The sequence below is a fragment of the Bactrocera neohumeralis genome, chromosome 6, assembly GCF_024586455.1.
Source record: "Bactrocera neohumeralis isolate Rockhampton chromosome 6, APGP_CSIRO_Bneo_wtdbg2-racon-allhic-juicebox.fasta_v2, whole genome shotgun sequence".
Lineage (NCBI taxonomy): Eukaryota > Metazoa > Arthropoda > Insecta > Diptera > Tephritidae > Bactrocera > Bactrocera neohumeralis.
In genome coordinates, this window is record NC_065923.1 from 9,290,782 (window position 1) to 9,309,994 (window position 19,213).

The window sequence follows — 19,213 nt, forward strand, 5'->3', positions numbered from 1 at the left end:
GTTCTTAGTCGACAGCGAGGCTATCTTTCGAGCCATTCGGGGTATATTTCTTTCGCAGAATATTCAAGAGGACCTTAACAGCAAAATGCCTTACATAGCTAACTCAAGTTTTATAAAGATCAATTCATTTTCTGCACTATAATAATTTATTCTATTTCTGAAGAGGTTCAATCTACTTAGAATCCAGTGCTGTATTTATAAGTAATCTTAATAACCTTGGGTATTAATACCAATCAAGCGTCCATCCCACGCAAGATTCTTATCAATAATACCTGATGTTATTTGGATTTGAACTTTTTATGGGCTTTCTTATTAATATTTTACAACACTCATTGGCTGCTCAGTAAAAATCACCTTCACTTTTTACAGCATCTTCGATTATCTATGCCTGCGGATGTTCGTGATGTTATGATCACAGCCCCGGCCTCACTGTGCAAATACCAAACCATTAGCGTTCAGGGGAAGACGCAAAGGACGCATTGTTGTTGGAGTTGGTGGCGCCTCTATTGACAGCCAAAACAAAACACAAATTTTTTCACGCGTTCATTGAATTTCACGTATTTGCGTATTTAATGGCACTTTTCACTTTTTAAGCACGAGCCTATTCTTCAGATTCTTTTGCTTCTTTATTTTTGGATTTTTTTTTTAGTTTCGCTTATCACCTGCACAAGCTTTTAGCCATCACCAACACTCGACCGCGAATATATTTACATATGTATGTATTTACATGGCTTTCCATGCTTCGCGCTCCGCTTTCGTCTAGTTATATTCGTTCTAGAGATTTTATCGTTTGGCTTGTACGTGCCTTGGTTAACAACAAATGCAAATTGGCGGTTGAGCGAAAAAGGGCAGGTAAGGAATTTGTGGCAATAGGAAGGTTCAATGAGCGCTTCCTCCTTCGAACCTATGCCACTTTGCACAACGCAGCCACGTTCAATCGCGCTGTCAGTCACACTGTCACATTCACTGTCACTGCCTCTGCCTCTGTCAATATCACGTGCGCGACGGTCGCTGCGCTTCCGCAATGCAATTGATGTTTGACACGCGGCGCGCGGTTCACTACTCACAACACTACTCTGGCGCCGTGTTTGAGGGCAACACACTCGTTAAATTTCGTACCAAGTGGTTCGATTCGATTCAAATCAATACGATTCGCGCCTCAGTCTGTGCGTCGCGCACATCAGGTGTAACAGACGGAGCGTTAGTCGATTCACTTGCTTGCGTTCTCAGGCGCTGTTGCACTGATACTGATTGCGACGCGCTGTTTTTCCGATTCGCCACCAGCCTGTTGGTGTATGTGCGTCCGCCACTGTTGGCTGTGAGCCTTGTACTTGGCGCTTTGACATCCAGCAGCGACAATTTTAGCGCCGAGCAGCGCGTCAGCAGCTCCATGCAACACGACAAAGAAATTGGCGAAGAGACGGCACAATTCGCTTGCCGAGAGCGCAAAAAGCGGTGCTGGCTGAGTTTGTTAGCATATAGCATGGTCTCTGTGTTGACTTTTAGAGGCGCACGAGGGCAGGCGACTCTCTGTGCCGCACATAGCCGAAGAAGGATTACGGCTGATGGAGCTGCGCTCACCTAGAGCGGTCGATGAAAGCATAAATCATATCCTGTCAATGGCTATAAGTCTGGATTAATATTAGATGCCTTGATTGTTATCACACTGAAGTATTGAAGAAATTTCTAATTCAGTACTAACAAAATTAGATTTTTACTATAGTGTAAATTATGATAAATTTAGCTATAAATAATACTGTATGTACTGCATAATGAAGTAAAAAGTTTCTTTACAAGAGTTAATTAATTTTGAATAAGAAGAACAATGTTTTGAAATTTAAAAAACAAAAATATTGACATTTTTTCAAGATTGGCTTTCAAAGAAGTCATTCAAGTGATATTAAAACTAACCATTGTAGAGAGCTTCGTCATGTCAAATATTATTATAAAGGCAGCTAAGAATAGTATCTAGCTTAACCTTATAAAACCCAAAATAAGGTTAGTTCCTTCATAGATTTGATTTATAAAGACAACAGAACTCATTTGCTGCAAAATATAGTATCTCAATAAATCCATAGAGAGCAGATTTAAAAATTAAAAATATTTTCTGTAACGCTAATAATAATTATTATTACAATAATGAAGCATAATAAATTTTGAAAATTCAAAAATAGCTGTTTATTGTTATTGCACATATCGTTTCTATGCTAAGAGTATTAAGAGAGCGCATGCGCAGTTGTCGAAGCGCATTGTTCTCTTTTCGTTGGAAAACGAGAAATGAAAGCGAAGAGCAAATTTGCGGCGATTTCACGAAGTAGTGAATTTGTCCTACATTCGAGGTGCCGATTTTAACGGTTCCGAATTTGTTTTGCTGGTGTTATTCTTTCCTTATGCATTGTCGCCTTTGTTTTATTGCATTTATGTGTTTCCATAATTACCATGTAAGAGTGCGTACGTATGTATGTATGTAACGCGTTTCCAGAAGAGATTGTGTGAGATATTGTGACAGAATGAAAACAAGAAAAATCTTACCGCCAAATTAAATAATGCGAACAAGTCGACGCGGAAGTGGATAATTTGCCGTTATATGAAAATAACTATGAATGGAATGGATAGATTTATATAGAATATCATCTAAATTTGTTTAATTTCTTGACAACTGCCTAGTCAATACAAGTGAGGTAATTTAAATACTGTGGGCAAAAAATAGTAAGACTTTTTTTAATTTCGCGCGAAAACCTATTTGTCGACAAATTTTTTTTAGACGCGCAAATTATAATCTTGACTAAAAAGTGGAAAACTCTAAGCGTGGAAAGCTCTTAACTTGAACTTGTTACCATATTTTATGATCTTAGCCGATTTGGAATAATCATGCATATACCACAGATTGGAAAAAAATAAGTATTATGAGATGTGAGCGTTATATTCTCCAACTTTAGTTTCTCACTAAAGCATACAAGTTTATCTTATACTATTCTCCGCTCCGCTAATAAACAATACATTTTAGTCTCTGAAGATAATAATGATTGCTCATTGCCCAGCATTTCGAGCCATCAACGAAGCCTGTTCCGCATATAGTTTTGTCGACTACCAAACTGACAAATGCTTACATAGTATACAAGATTTTTTAAAGAAATTTACAATTTCTGTAAATATTGTGTATACACAATAAATGCTAACAGTTTCAAATATTCTAAAATTGTCCTTGAAGTTGAGCCGCGAGGTAGCCATGAAAAATAGATACCGCAATAAAGTGCTCTCCACAGCATAAAAGCAAACAAGAGAAACTTGTTGCTTGCGGCCTAAAACAGATAGCAAAGATGACATGAAATTTCAATATCGAATAGCGCAGGCAAAGTCAAACGAAATAATGGAACGAATTGCCTATAAAATTATTAAAGAAAAAGTTGACATAAGGAAATAAGGGCACAAATTATGGGAAATGAAACGCCAGCGGCTGCATGAAACAATAATAACATTGCGTTAAAAGCAACTGTAGGCTAACGAGAGATAACGGTATCAAATTTCCTTACAGGCGCATAGGCTACGACGCTATTACACACATACATATATACGAACATAATTTTGCTCTACTAGTTTTTGCATGTCCCTTCTATCATTAGAATTTTTACACTAATTACTGTAAAGTATTGTTTTTCATCGAAAATTCGGCAGTGAAGGTCAGCCACGCGGACAACCAATATCACTATTTTTTATATTCAGCAGAATTGTTAGTAAGTGGGGACATTGTAGGCGGACAAAATTGATTTAATTTTTTTGTCAACAGATTTTTTTTTTAGGGTACATGTGTTGGAGCTTCATTGCCTAAAATTGAATCAAGTTCATCGATACACGATTGCTGAGATAATCTACGTCGAAATTTAAAAAAGATGAGAACTGGTTGGGAAGAATATTTGAAGTTACTGTAAAGAAAACAAATAGCACTCGTTTGTCAAAATATTATGAGTATGCATAAAATCAAAAATGCCGAACTTTACGATGCAGTTGCGACACTAAGGCCACCAAATCCCGACACATAGAAGGCAATCTACGTAGAAACCTTATTTCTTGAAATATTTCCTGCTTTTTTCCTTTCATTCCTTTACAGTTCATATACACACATATACCCATATTCATGGTGGGGAAGATCTACCAGTTATTTCTTCTGTAATTTTTTTTTCCAAAATACATATGTTAATAGACCGTAGTATATTCTTTCTCCGCAAGTTTAGCCTAATTGCCTCCATATATGTAAGTCTAAATAATTGGTGTTCTTCGCCCAGACGAATCATATTTAATTGGCTACGCGGACGGTATAGTACCAGTAATCGCAGTAACCGAGACATAGAGGACGCCCGAAAAAAACTGAATCAGGTCATGATTCGGACACAAACATAGCTTTACTCACATGATCTCCAGCTCGCAACCGAAAAAACAGAGCTACTACTGCTGAGGAACAAGCACATTTCTCTTGTAATAAGCATGCAAACGACTAAGCATATTCCAAGGACACAACAAGCTGTGAATTACCTAGTCCTAAGACTGGACCCCACATTTACCTTTTGGGTACATCCCATCTTAGAAGACTGATGGCCAACAAAGAAGGACCCACATAAGAAAAGAGAAAGGTCATGATGTCAGCAACCTCCAGCGTCTTACTATACGGAGCAGACATTAGGACAGATGTGCTAAAAAAGGAAAACCGGTGTAAGGTAATGCAGCGCTTCACAATCCCCAGAGTTGCAGCAGCTTGCCGAACTATGACAGGTAATGAAATATTAGTCATAAGTGTTAAAGCTCCTATTGACCTTCTAGCGCACGAAAGAAAAAAAACTGTGAGAGCCAAAGAAAGCAGATGAAAATAACAAGAGCCCAATTGACAGAATAAAGAAAGACACTATACCAGCATGACAATGAAGAGAGGAGAATGAGAGGCACGGCAGCTGGACGGCCAGATTTATAATAGATTTAAACTTATGAACAAGTCGCGAATTTGGAGAAGGCGACTTGTACACAACACATCTACTATACGGGTACAGATATTTCAGAAAATGGTTTCTTACTAGAATTGGTAAAGTCGAAGAGCTGTCATGTCTTCATAACGACGCGAAAAAAGACGGCGCAGAACACACATTCTTTAAAAGTGTGCTATAACAATGGGAACGCAACGCCTTCTACGCTTGGCAAAATAAATGTGGATAATTTAATTGGTGTATTGCTGAAGGTCGAAACTGGAGATTATCCAGAAATACTCAGCAATTTTGCTACTCTGAAAACAGTGGAACCTGGACCTCAATGAGAAAAATTAAACACCACCCTGAATTAATGCAAGCGCGGTTACAGGGTTGGCGACAGTTTCTTAGAGGGAGGTTTTTAGGGTCCTGTAAGTTGCACATACCTACAGCTCTGATGTTGCGGAAAGCATTTTCCACTACCTCAACTGAATAAAAATAGTTGTTCTTCACCAGATTATTTATTGAGAAGAAGTATTAAAATTAAATTTAATTTTGAATGCATTCATTTAAGGACCTCAGGTTCTTTTACCTATGTTATAAAAACATGAGTCGTATATTTTCTCTCTGTGATCCATAAATATACGAATACTAGCATCAATGTGAAATAAGTACTGAATTATAACAAAAATCAATTGACAAACTTTGCCTTCTGAAAATATTCATCAATACTTTTTAGTTGTGAGGGCCTAACTCTCACATCATTTTCTTGTGCAAACACATACAGGAATAAATCTAAATAAATGATTGCGTCATATTTGAACACATTATTTGGTTCCGCATTTACCATAATTGGTAAGTTGGAGGTCTCCTTGTTGCTCAGTAATAGAGTTAATCCACAGAGATTTCATAAATTATTATACTCTGAACAATTGTTTTGAGGTTTTATTGCTTATTGTGAGGCTAGTATAATTACTTTAGTCCACTACCAGTACATTTAATGACTTTGTATGAAATTGTTGGTTAAGAATGTTCGAACTGGCATATTACATGACAAAATATATTTATCAGAGCGTGTGTAAAAAGCTGAGAAAAATAGAATCTAGTACACGTATAACATTTGATATTGAATAAATCGCCAAAGGTTGGCTTAAAAGTTGTCGGACGCCTCACTGGAGAGTACAGATAACATCAATCGTTTCATATACATGCGCCATAGATATGGGTTGATTTATAGTTATAACGCTGATGGATTGATATTCTCATACTCTTAAGTTCGAAGTTTTTTTTCGGGTAGAAGCTACTCCGTCTTTGGACATAATTTGGTCTCACGTTATTTACGCGGATTGAATACTTTTTGCTTAATACTTCTTCACATTATGTTTTAATGTGAAAATATATAAAATAAATTACTCATTGCTCTTGCTCAGAAGGTCTGATTTAATTAATATATTCTTAAATAAATTATAGGAGAAAGTAGAAAATCCAAAGGGCAATAGTTAAGCTATTGTTTTCCCTTAATGCCATTATTTTATCTGACTTCTCATATATAATATCAATGATCTAGAATAGTGACAGTAAGTATTTTTTCGGTCGAATTTAATACTCGTTTATCCACACAACAGTTCCTAATCCGTTTCCAAATACTTCACATATTAACTTTTTATTGTATTTTCCCTTTTCATTCTTTAAACCCAACGCAAAGTTGTTCTAAGTGCAATATTCCTTTTGAATTTGAAAAATAAGCATATACATATGTACACTTGTATGTGAAAAAAATCGAATGAACAAATGAAAAAACCGGCAAAGGAAGAAACCCATAATTGATAATATGGTATATTGAAAAATTACTCCAATTTTCTGAATTCATTTTTGTTTAACAAAAATTTCGCTTTATTAACAAACTCTTTCATCAATTATGTGGCCATGAAATATGCGTTGGGTATAAAGGTCAGTTTTTTGGGCCACAACATGTGCTGCCAGTTAGTGTTGCGTTAAATAGCCACTTTTTTGGGGCAGTGAAAGTAATCTACACGTACGTCCGCGTTGCGGGGTGGAGTGAGGCAGTGCGCTTCCGCCAAAGAGCGTTATTTATAAATATCCATTCAAGTGAAGTGTGTATGTGTGTCGCAAACATGTATGTATGTGGCAAGGACGATATGTGTACATTATAACTGTACATAAGCACATAAGCACATTCATAGGAACACACAATGCTGTGAGCACAAATTTTGTGTGTTTTGTTTAATTCCATCGTTGTTTTTGTGTCGGGCTTAGTGATTTATTTCCGTTTTGCCAAATGTGACTTTCATTAAAAATCCAGTCGTCATATGGTGGTCTAAGCGCTTGAATGCCAGGAATGTGGTATTTATGCTGGCGCTTACAAGCGTGCGAACATAAGCGCGGGCGGCTCATGGTACGTGTTGCCGAAAATATATAAACCTTGAAAAACGACTGCAATGAATGAAAGGACAAACGAATTAGAAACGCGTGAAAATTATGACGATGCTGCAAAGACTGGCGCAAAGTGCCACGCTCGCCTGCCACAGCGACGTTGTGGAAAAACATGTCCAAGCATATTTAATATTTGACCAATTTAGTAAAGTAAAAAGTCAATTTCAACATTGTCTTCCTTGTGCGAACGTGTAGTTTTTGATTTTTCGAAACGAAATTCTTACAACGGTTCTTTAAAACATTGAACAAAGTCATAGTTAACCAGAAATATTAACTCTAGCAGTAAAATACCGCAAAATTAAACCTTTTGGACGTTTGGGAGCAGGAAAGTGGCGTTAGAGGTGGAAATTCTTCATGATCCTGCCAATTGCTTATGCCCTACGGAGTGCTTGAATCCATGGCTTTGCATTCATAGCCTTGTGTGACTTCAGTTATCCCTGCACCGATTTTTGAGCACTTACTCTTCCAACTACAGCTGGATTTAACTGTAATAAGTCTACAAGGAGCTTTCCAAAGTAAACAGGATTTTTTGTACCTAGCGCCCCCTGGTGGCGCCATCTATATGTCGACAGGTGCGTTAGAATCTGCTATCTTTATCGATTGTCCAGTGCAAATTTCATGATATTTCATTGATTTGAAGTGAAGTTATTGCATTTTCTGTGTCAGTATGTTTGTGTCATCTGTGCGAAAATGAGCTTCGAACAAAGAGCCAACATTAATTTTTGTTTTAAAATTTGTTAAAAATTTGACCGAAACGTTTAAATTGGTGAAGCAAGTTTATGGCGATGATTGCTTATACCGCAGCAGAGTGCACGAGTGCTTTCAACGTTTTCAAAGTGGTCGTGAGGACATAAATGACGATCAACATTCCATCGAAACTGTACGTGAATTCATCAAAAATCAGCCGAAATAATAATTGAAATTCATGGAAATGGAATTGAACATCATCAAAACATCGATTTATCGCATTTTGACCAAACATTTGGGCTTACGAAAGGTGTGTGCACGGTTTATTCCGGACAAATTGACTGACGACCAAAAATTGCTCTCTTCGATCGACCCTTGTGACCGATTATTTGACCAAAAATCACATTTTAACCATTAATCACCCCCCGTATTCACCTGATATGGTACCGTGCGACCTCTTCCTTTTCGGAAAAATGCATTGCCCATGAATGGAAAACCTTATGCAGACGTAGAGGCCATTCAAAAACGAGCTAAAACACTCGTTCGACATGCTTTTGGACCGTGCAAAAAGCTGTATTGAAGCAGAAGGAGCCTATTTTGAATAAAATAAATTGATTTTGCCGAAAAAACCATTTGTTTTGTTCTTTTTAAGTCCTGTTTACTTTGGAACGCACCTTTTTTATAGTAGGGAGAAGCATCGTACGCCGTAGTGCGGAACTTTAATCCGCCAAACCCATCCTACTCCTAACTCAAGACACTCGCACAAAACCGCCTGATGCGGTATTACTTCGTGTGACTAGTCTTTTTACGTCTACTCTATGGCACGAACGGACTGATGCCTATTCTGCTGTAACTGTCTTAATTTATTTAGACGGAAGTTGACGCTTCGCGACTTTGTACATTGTCAATATAAGATTTTTATTACAAGTGGATATGTAATTTAGAAAAAAATCGACAATTTTTTTGCATATTTTGAATGTATATATATTCTAGAATATTGCCTGTAAATTTCAAAGTAATCCGGTAAAATAGTTTCGGAGTAATGAGCGTATTTGCAAAGACGTCTCCGAGCGTTTGAAAGTAGGCGGAACCGTAACCCGGAGTAGCCAAAATGCGTTTTTCCGAAACGATGTTTTCAAAGTCGGTGAGGAATATTTCTCTGAAAAAGTTCGGCCGATTGACTTGAAATTTTCAAAAGATCTTCTTAGATACTGATCGTAGGAATAAAATTTCTGATCAAAATTGCTAGTTTTTAAGTCACTTTACAGTGTAAATTTTCGTGCAAAAAAGATTTTTTCTAAAATCAAAATTTGGCTATTTCTTCGATCATTTTCGTATTTATCTATCCTAAAAGTAATCCTTTTGGTTTTTTTATTTCAGATAATTTGGATCAGAGAAACTGCTGACATTTGACTACAAAAATGAAAATTAGTGCTTTTTCAGACGCTGAAATGAAGAACTAATTTAAGTTTTATTCTGTGAATTTTAAGACGTCATATACATATATAATATAAACACTTACCTTCGAAAGGTAATTCATAGAAATGTTATCAGCATACGCATAAGTTATTTGCATCAGTTAACCAATAATGAGTGTCAAAACATAAATTATTGAAGTGTAGTTTAGTTTCCCTCGTAGGCAGTAAACGAAGTGACTTTACACTCACACAAATTTCATCCAATTATGCATTTTATTGACACACTTAACAAGCATGTTAGATAATATGTAACTTATATACACATTTCAATTATACCCCTCAAAAGTAGCTTTTTGTACTTATTGTAGAGTGATGTCGTTACGAACGTCATACCGGCCCTTTAAATAAATAATTACCACAATGTTGCATAATTAAGGCATCGTTGCTTGTATAATCAGTAGAAACTATTCTCGTCAAATTTCGGGCTCGTTGGTGTCCTTGCTCTTTAGTAGTCACTGGTGAACTCTTGATATTTAACACTTTGCTTTATCGATTGGCAAATCACAAGTTTCACTCGTTGGCGGTGTGTAATTTGAAGACTCTGAAGAGCGCAATTTATTGTGTCCATTCACTAAAGTGGCTTGCAAGGAAAATATTCGACACTTTATCATTCGCGCATACATATATGTATTCTTCATATATCCGTCTATAAAATTACATGTCATGCTTCAAGTTACCTGAAGATCTGCAATAACAAAATATTGTGAAATTTATGAAACTCAAGGATTTTTTGGATTAAGCGTTAAAATGCATATGAAACAAACCTAAAATTTTGCTGCGTATATTAGTAAGAACTGGTTCAAAACCCGCTTCCAAATTATTTTGGGTTTATTTCAACCGTGAACTTCGCTAAATAAAATAACAATGGATTTATGGGAAACTGCGAACAAGAACTTTAAGTTTTCCTTTCACCTTTCAGTTTTGGCTCTTTCACGGGACTTATTCAAGGGCAACTCAACAAATGCATGCATAAATACATATACATATACATATATGTAGAATGAATATATTTCTCAGTAAGCAGATGCCAGTATGCAGATATATGCAGTTTCTAAAAGTATCAACACTTTTTGTACATTGCTCATATTTATTTACCGCCCAACACACACGAAACTGCAGTTTGCGGCAGTTGCAGGCGAGCTTTTGTTACTGTTGGTCTCATTGTTTGCGCTGTATGTGCCGCACACCCCATAGCGCGTATGGATACCGACCCGACCCAAAACCAAAAGTTCTTGAATATTCAATTTATTTAAAGGTCACGCACGCGATACAGGGGAAGCGAAGTCAGTTGAAGGGCACCATGCGCGCATACATGGCAGATAAAACTAAAGTTGCATATCTATTGACTTATAGAAAAAGTAGGTAACATAATATGGACAAAAACAGGGGATGATCCAAGTAGAGGTACGTTTTTCAATAGCCCTTTTTTCAGATAACGCGTGAGTCGTGTCAAGCTGTTAAGTCACTTTTAGTCATTCGCAGCACCATCAATATCTTGAGATCCAGCATTCATTATTGGATAATATATATTATCGAACCCCCCAGATTAGCTGTTGTACTGTGTATTCGAACGAATAGACCATGTCCAGCTCGTAGTGAAGAAAATATTCGCCGTTAAAGAGAGTGTACACAAAGACTGTGGAGAGTCGATTCGGCGCCATTCGCAGCAGCTTGAACTGACGTATGGAACGACTTTGAGCATTGTTGGTCAAGTTCTTAAACTGCAAGCATACAAAATCCACCTTGTGCAAGAACTGAAGCTGCTCGACCTTCTCAAGCTACTTCTCCTTGCTCTATGGGCTCTTGAAACACATATTTGGGACGAAGAGCAACATGAAAGAATTCAGGAACTGCCATTTCATCCAGAAAAAGCAATGGTTTGATGTGGTTTGTGAGCGGGTGGAATCAGCGATCCATATTTCTTCAAAAATAATACAGTTAGGAACGTCACTTTCAATGGTAACCGTTATCGTCCCATGACAACCGACTTTTAGGTGCCTGAAGTTCGTGATCTTGGCGACATTTGGTTTTAATAAGACGGCGCCACTTCCCACACATCGCATCAGTCAGACAATCCCGCTTCTATTCAGGCCATGGAGCAAAGCATCACCCGTGTCATTCGCCAGTTACCAGTCGAAATGCTCGAACGAGTTATCGAAAATTGGACTCAATGGATGGACCATCTGAGGCGTAGCCGCGGCCAACATTTGAAAGAGATCACACTTTATAAGCTTACCACAGAACCAAGAAGCAGACTGGCTTGTATTCCATTAGTACAATGTTGCCAAAATTACATAAAATTAGATAGTTATCTGAGTTTAGTCACATTATTCCAACTTCCAACTCCTGAAGTGAGTTTCACGAAGGTTAGAAGAGAAAAAAAACTGATCTTGTATGTATATATGTCAATAGCTTTTTGAATCTCTTCAATCATAAACAAGAAAACCTTTTATATAACTCACGTTACGAGATAATCATTAAAAGGCAAATACAAATTAAATTAGGATTCATTATATTTATTGGAAATTTTTGTCTATAAAATATAGCAGGATCTCTTCATTACTAAAGACAATTAGCTTCAAAGGAATAAATTAAATAAATTATATAGTTCGATGGCTAAATAAATATACCATGAATAAATAAATAATAAATTAAGGTCAAATATTTGTAAATACTTATAATTAACAAAATTAGAGATAATCTCGATATTTCTTATGAAACACGGTAGAACTATACTGCCGTCCTAAACTTTCACCGACCCGCATAAGTACCTCGCACCCAAATATTTGCGTAAAATTATATATAATTAACTACGGAGCCTGGCAGTCATCTATAGCCTCACTACTTCGACGCCTTGGGTTGTGAATAGCGACTCGGCGGCCAATTTCAGCTTTTCGTTAACTAATTTGGCGATTTTCGGTGTGCGCCGCCAAACGAATTCGCGTGTGCGGTCGTGATTGTCCTTGCTCTCCACCTCCACCTGCCAAAGAGAAAGACAATAGAACATTTAGCATAACTAACTAGACAGCAGAAGAAAGCGCACTATGTGCCTAGTATTTTTGGGTAATACTTAATACATAATGGGTTAAAAAAGAACTCAATTTCATCTCACCCAACCAACCTGCTTTGGCTGCTGCACCTTGATGGACATGAGTGTGGCGCGATCATTGACGACGCCGAATTTGATGCGGCCAATCATCTCGTTGGTGCGCGCTGTAGCGCTCTTCACACTGTGCACACTGCCGCGTTTGAATGACTTTTCTACGCGCAAAGTCAGTGGACCCAAAGTGAATTTGGCCTTTATGGTTGAGTTGGAGCCTTCCGGATCGGCGACCACTTTCACATTGCCCACACGCTTCAACGAAGCCAAGCCGGAGAGGCTGCCTTCGGCTTTTTGCAGCTTTTCAACTTCTTTGCCACTACCAACGGCACCATGCGCATTGTTGTTGTTTTTGTTGTTACTATTACCATTATTTTTAGTATTCTGCTTTAGTTTCGTGCCAGCGTTGCTGTTGTTGTGGCTGTTGGCATTGCCCTGACTTTTTTTCGTGTGTGTCTTATGTGCTTTGTTTGAAGTTTTCTTTGTGCCGGCGCCGTTGGCGCTGGCCTTGTTGGCCTCCCCGTTTAATACGGTGCGCATTTCCGGCAATGTAGCGGCCGCGTTGGCAGCGTCGCCGACATTTCCCGCTAATTTAGCATCACCCCCATCCACTTTTTTCTCGTCCGCGACTGCTTTGATGCTTTGCTCTTGCTGTAATTGTAACTGCTGCAGTTGCTCCTGTAATTTGCTTTGTGCCTTAGCATCGCTCACTTCCATGCGGCGTGGCTCTTCATCCAGGGCGCGTGGTTCTGATTTGGTGTTTTTCCTATGGAGACAAACGATTGGTAAGAGTGGAAGCAATCGAGTTGAAATTGATTTCAATGGTGACAATGTCCTTTGTAGGCGACTTTAAATTGTCGCTTACATACACATGCATACATATGGCCACATTGAGAGTTACATGTGTGAATCAAATACGAATGAGTGAGTGTAGGAACACTAAGTACTCGTAATTGTAAACAGAAAGGTATCTTGACTGTGTTTTTAAGACCCCCAATGAAATTACATCAATTTAGTACGACCGATTCAGGAATATATTAGCAATTTCAGAAAATGGCTAAAAATCGACTGCAAAATCGATAATGAATGTAGGTGGGAAGGCATCACAACATCAGTAAAGCCCCACACTACTTACTGGCCATATGTACATATATATGAATATGTGTGTTTGCTTTGTCACCATTCGGTGACTGCTCTCAATCAGCCAAGCCATTGAAGTCAAAAAAGTGCCAATACAAGTACTCACAGTTTATGCCTGGTTGTCATGGATGATTTTGCCGGCTTCCCCTTCGTCACCGACGCTGCGTATCCTGCTGAGCTGCCACTGCCGGCGCCGGTTTTCTTGGTCGCTGCTCGGGCGTGCAAGCGCACAACAAACGGATCGTAGTTGTCGGCCACAATGCGATTGATGCGCGAGAATATCGAATCAATGAATTGATTGTGTCGCTCCTGGAAGGCGTCGTTGCTCATTTCGATGATGTTATTCTTCAGGTTTCCTAAATATCGACGACCAACAAGCTGATTAGTATGGCAAATACGTAATCATTCAATTTAATATATGGGTTCATGTACCTGCGCTACAAATAACTCATAACTGACGTTTGTAAGCTAAAATTAGTAAGCACTCATTGCCGACGGCCACCTGCTAATAGCCACTTAACCTCACTCACCAATTTAGTATTGACTTAAAGCATTGCGAAGCCACTAACCAAGCACATACTAAGCCATTGAACAGTTTATTAATTAAGGAGTGATTAGTCTGGCGCAATAATTGCGTATATTTGGCAGTTATGAAGCTTATGATTAATACCCACTTAATAACTAAGTGGTTAGCCAAAGTCTACTGGAGAGCTTAACAAATTAACTTCCACTAGTTTTTAGCAAAAGACATTTTTAGTATATTTTTCACATAAAATAATTTCTATGCCTCTCTAAAATATAAACCGTGACCACATTCATGCATAGAACTGTATGAATTTTAAGCATAAATAAAATATATTTTAAAAATTCCTTCAAACTAAAAGCCATCTGCGCTGCTTAAAGACTGAAATCATTCTTTAAGGCTAACTATTCACGTTGGAACCATATTGCCAACCCCATAAGCCGCTGCTCATTAAATTCATTATGGTAAGCACATGTTTACACCGGCAAGCAACAACATATGCTAATGCAATGGAATCATTTAGCCTAAGCAGTTTAGCATGCTATCCTTATTAAAAGGATGCTAGCCACTTTCCACTACACACTTACGCGCTGGCGAAACTTCGTCCAACCACCCAGGTGTGTGTGTGTGTTTGTGTGTGCAGTTCGCTCGCTTCAGCACAGCTGGGGGCCAGCAGCATGTCAGACTCCCTGCCTGCGACTGACATTGTGCAAATCGCATTATTATAAGTAAATTAGCTACAAAAATAATTAGCTGCGAACCTGCGCATAAACAGTTACAAGTATGTCGTCTACACGCACACACACTCTTATAAATTGACGTGTTTACATTGGAATTGTGTGTTCAATACCAGCGGCTATCTACACATAGGTTATGAAAGTGAATTACTAATGAATCTAAGCGGTGTTCTAACCTAAGAGTTGGAGCAGTTACATAGACGACATCATGGAAATCTTAACTCAATGCGTCTGCGATTTTCTACGAGGAGAATGCAAATGACTTCTGTATTTCTAGTTGACTGCAGTTTAAGCCTCTACCACGTTGCTGCCCAAAGCATTCAAATATAAAATATCTTCGGTAGCAGGACACATATTGTGTAGTCGAAAACACATATTGTGTTGGAAAGTTGAGATTTTAAGCTTCATTTAACAAAAAAAAAAACTAAATTCGGCAAAGTTGAGAAAAAGTTACAGCTGTTCAAAAACTAATGAAAATAATGAAGAAATTCGCAATATTTTGAAATTTTTGTATAAAAAAGGGAAGAATGCCACGCAAGCCACCAATGAAATTTGTGAAGTTTACGGAGACGATGCTGTATCAGTTCGTGTAGCACAACAATGGTTCGCTCGCTTCTGTTCTGGAAATTTCGATGTGAAAGATGCACCTCGCTCTGGTCGATCTATCGTTGAAAAAGTCGATGAAATTATGGACCGTCACATAAGCAGCCATGACATCGCTAAGGAACTTAACATTCATCATCAAACGATTTTGAACAATTTGGAAAGGGTTCGCTACAAAAAGAAGCCCAATGTTTGGGTAGCACATGAATTGTATGTGAAAAATTTAATGGACCGATGGAGCGATCCTTCGCTGAAACGAAGTGAAATCGAACCAATTCTGAACGAATGATAACAGGAAACGAAACAGAAAACTCCCATAATGGAGTAAAGTTGGCTTCAATAGAAGCCTGTAAAATTACTTGTCGCAGTTTTTCGCCGAGAAACTAGAAAAATATTGTACTGATGGAATAATGCGGAAAAATAGCAAAAAGTGGTGGAAAATGGTACATATTTGGTCTATTAAAGTTTATTATAAAAAAAATAAGTTGAAATTTGATAGGAAATGCGAAAAGACTTTTTTGACTACCCAATACAACCCCTTTTAAGTCATTGAAGGGTTGCAGAAGAACTAGAGAGTACAAGTGTCTAACCTGACAACGTCATATTCCTCAAAATTCTGCTAAAATGTGCGCACAGATATAGGAAGGAAGATTTTTTGTCAGTGTTTCCAAATTTTCAGAAGCTTTAGTCTAGCTACGAAGACCCATAGCAAATATTAATTAATATAAACTAACCTTAAACAGAAAGCTTAGCACGCAATAACGATCAAATCAGCCATGATATATACTATGATATACACTATAATATGAATGTCCTTGTATGTTTGTATGCATAAAATTAGATTAATGTCTTCTCCCACATTTAGATGTTTCCCCACTTCGTATCTCTTTCAAGCAGCAACAACAGTGAATGAAAACGAAACGCTATTGAAGCAGTGATATGCGCTTGTTAGCCCGCCGTGACCAATGGCCAGCGCGGAAATTGAAACTTTTGATGTAATTATGAATTATTTTAATGCTGTCCATGTGTTGGTGTGCGCGAGTGAGTGTATGCGTTAAAGTCATTATGCGAATTATTTTGCGCGCATTTGAAATGCGGAATTAATGTCGTTTTTGCGTGAGCGAAACGGACAACTAATCCTGCTGAGCTCCAACAAAGCGAGAGTGAAACTTTTAATATTCATTTGAGTGAAGCTTAAGCAAACCCAAGTGCATTTATACGCACAAACAAGTGTAGTGGGAAAATGTGAGATTCATGCTCTAAGTGCGAGGAATATATTTGACGCCATTTATGTTAATAGTTTTAATTATGTGAGATATTTATATACATACATATGTATAAAGTGCTTTCGTTGGTTTAATAAATTAATGACTTACGTTTAATGTTACACACAAACACATATGGAAGGAAAGAATTTATGGGTTTGACACATAAGAGATTTATTTCAGAGTTGGAATTGGATTATTGACAAAGGTCAAGGGCTGCTTCGAACAGTTCGTGCTTGTTATCCCTGTTTTAAAGCAAATATGAAGGCAGTTTGTGCAGTGAGTGATGCTTTTACAGGTACTGAGTGACCTCTTGTGCCCGATTACTTTTTAATTTAAAAAAGTTCTTGCCCTAACAGTAGTTAATATTTTTCCTAGAAGTGATTTAGCGCTAGTAAATATAACCTCAGCCATGTTAAACTCTATATGTCATCCCGTCCTTAAGGGGTTACATGGGTTTACGGGTTTTAAAAAATCGATTTCATTTTATTCTCATATTAAATTCTACAATACGTCTAGAAAGTTGTCCTAAATTTTCAAATTAATCTGAGTAATGGTTTCGGAGATACAGTCTTGAGGACTTGCGCTTCCGAGGCTAGCAAGGCTAAGTGCGCCGTCTTCAAACGCGTTTTTCTCGAAACTGTATTTTTGAAACCGGTTGGCAAGATTTTTCGAAAGCTACTCAACCGGTCTTCATGAAATTTTACACAGGTCTTTGAGATACAATTCTTAAAGACTTGGACGAATTATTGTTTTTCGATTAAAACTGTTTAAAAAAAAATCGCGAAATTTTCACAGAATTTTTATTTTTTTTTTTAAGTGTCTAACAAAAATCCAATTTTCAGTTTTTTTCTTTCGGCCAACTTCTAAGTTAAGGTTTTAAGTAAACCACGTATTTTTTTCATTTCCTGATGATTCTCTAAGGAGTTTTCTTGCCTACGCGGCTGCATCTTTCTTCCGAAGGATTACCAGAAGTGGCGCCGAAATGGCAGAGTTTCAAATATTTTTTCCAAAAATTTCAGAATTTCTTTCTTTAATTATTAAGTTTGTAACAATAAAATATTATAACAAAATAGTTTATTTTTTAAATGAGAAAAAAATTGTGGAAGAAAGGCAGATTTTTATCCGAGGAAACCCATGTAACCCCTTAAAATACGACATAATAATGGAAGCTATATATGTCATCAGTTGTTTAAAATAGTAATTATGTCACTCACGAAAGCAAAGAGATACACTAGAGCAAGAAATCTCGAGCGACTTACAGCCGTAAAATTAGCTTTCCTTTGCTTCACAAATTCTTTCTCCTTTTTTATCGTTTACGAGATGTTTGTACACCATCCTTAATGCATTTATCTATATGTAAAGCAAGATCTGAGCATTTGATGCCTCATCTTCATTGGCAGTTGTGAGAAACTTTTAATTGCTCCTTTTCAGTCAGCAACGATGGCATTTTTACTAATAAAACAACATTGTTGCAACACGAAAAATTTTCTTGCCATGGAAAACTTTACACAGCAATAAAATTTGCAAACAATCAGCAAAAGTGCAAGTTTTCTTAAATTTCCATTTCAATTGTTTGAACTTGTTCAGCGCGCTATCGCCAACTTCTCGCAAAGAATTTTTAATAACCAGAAATTAGAGCCAACACAGGTTGGGCTTGTAAACATGGTGGTGAGTGTCGGCTTTACCTGTTTACAAGTTGGTTCTGTGCGGTGTGGGAAGGTGTGCGAAAACAATTGGAGTTTAGCAATACTTTTCCACTTCTGAGCGGGTTAAAGAAAATCTTCCAATGGCCGGCAAAACGGGACAAGCGTAAAGCTTTGATTATAACGTGTGCCAGTCTATACATATCATACGTGAATAACAGTTTTATGCAAAAAATTATTTTTTTTTATAGCAATATGCTAAAGTGGCTGACAGTATTTCGAAAGTGGAGTGACTTTGCTGGGTCAAGATTGTACAATGTCTTTCGCAGGCATGAAGACGCTATTTTTCGTGTGTTCAAATCTAGTTTTTTTATAAACATCGTTAACCTTGTTAGTCCCAGACCACTTAAAACTAAAAAGCAAAGGGTAAACATAATAAAAACAATTACAATTACTGTTGCCTAACACAAATAAGAATGAGTGTTGCCAGGGTTTGATGTGGTGCTTACTTAATACTTACTTCGTGTTTGCCTTAAGCGCGTAATTTTAGGTGAGATTTACATTGCTAGCATTTATTTACATTTATCAGATTACTTTTTACACTTTTCATACTTTTTACAGTTACGTA

General features: G+C 37.5%; 2 protein-coding genes across 3 annotated transcripts in view; both read right to left on the reverse strand.

Moving 5' to 3' along the window:
• LOC126763567 (uncharacterized) overlaps positions 1-1,334 on the reverse strand; it is a 181,348-nt gene extending 180,014 nt beyond the window's left edge. Inside the window, exon 1 of one of the 2 annotated variants that reach the window (XM_050481200.1) lies at positions 355-1,334. The gene's annotated coding sequence lies outside the window, so the exon portion shown is untranslated. The remainder of the gene's footprint in view (positions 1-354) is intronic. The other variant, XM_050481199.1, reaches the window with a different exon arrangement.
• On the reverse strand, positions 1,211-14,141 carry LOC126761694 (uncharacterized). Its single transcript, XM_050478055.1, has 4 exons — positions 13,918-14,141; positions 12,684-13,437; positions 12,414-12,551; positions 1,211-1,462 (listed from the first exon to the last, which is right to left on the reverse strand). Exons 1-4 carry the CDS (start codon positions 14,139-14,141, stop codon positions 1,211-1,213), a joined length of 1,368 nt encoding a protein of 455 aa, XP_050334012.1.
• Positions 14,142-19,213: the final 5,072 nt, after the last annotated feature.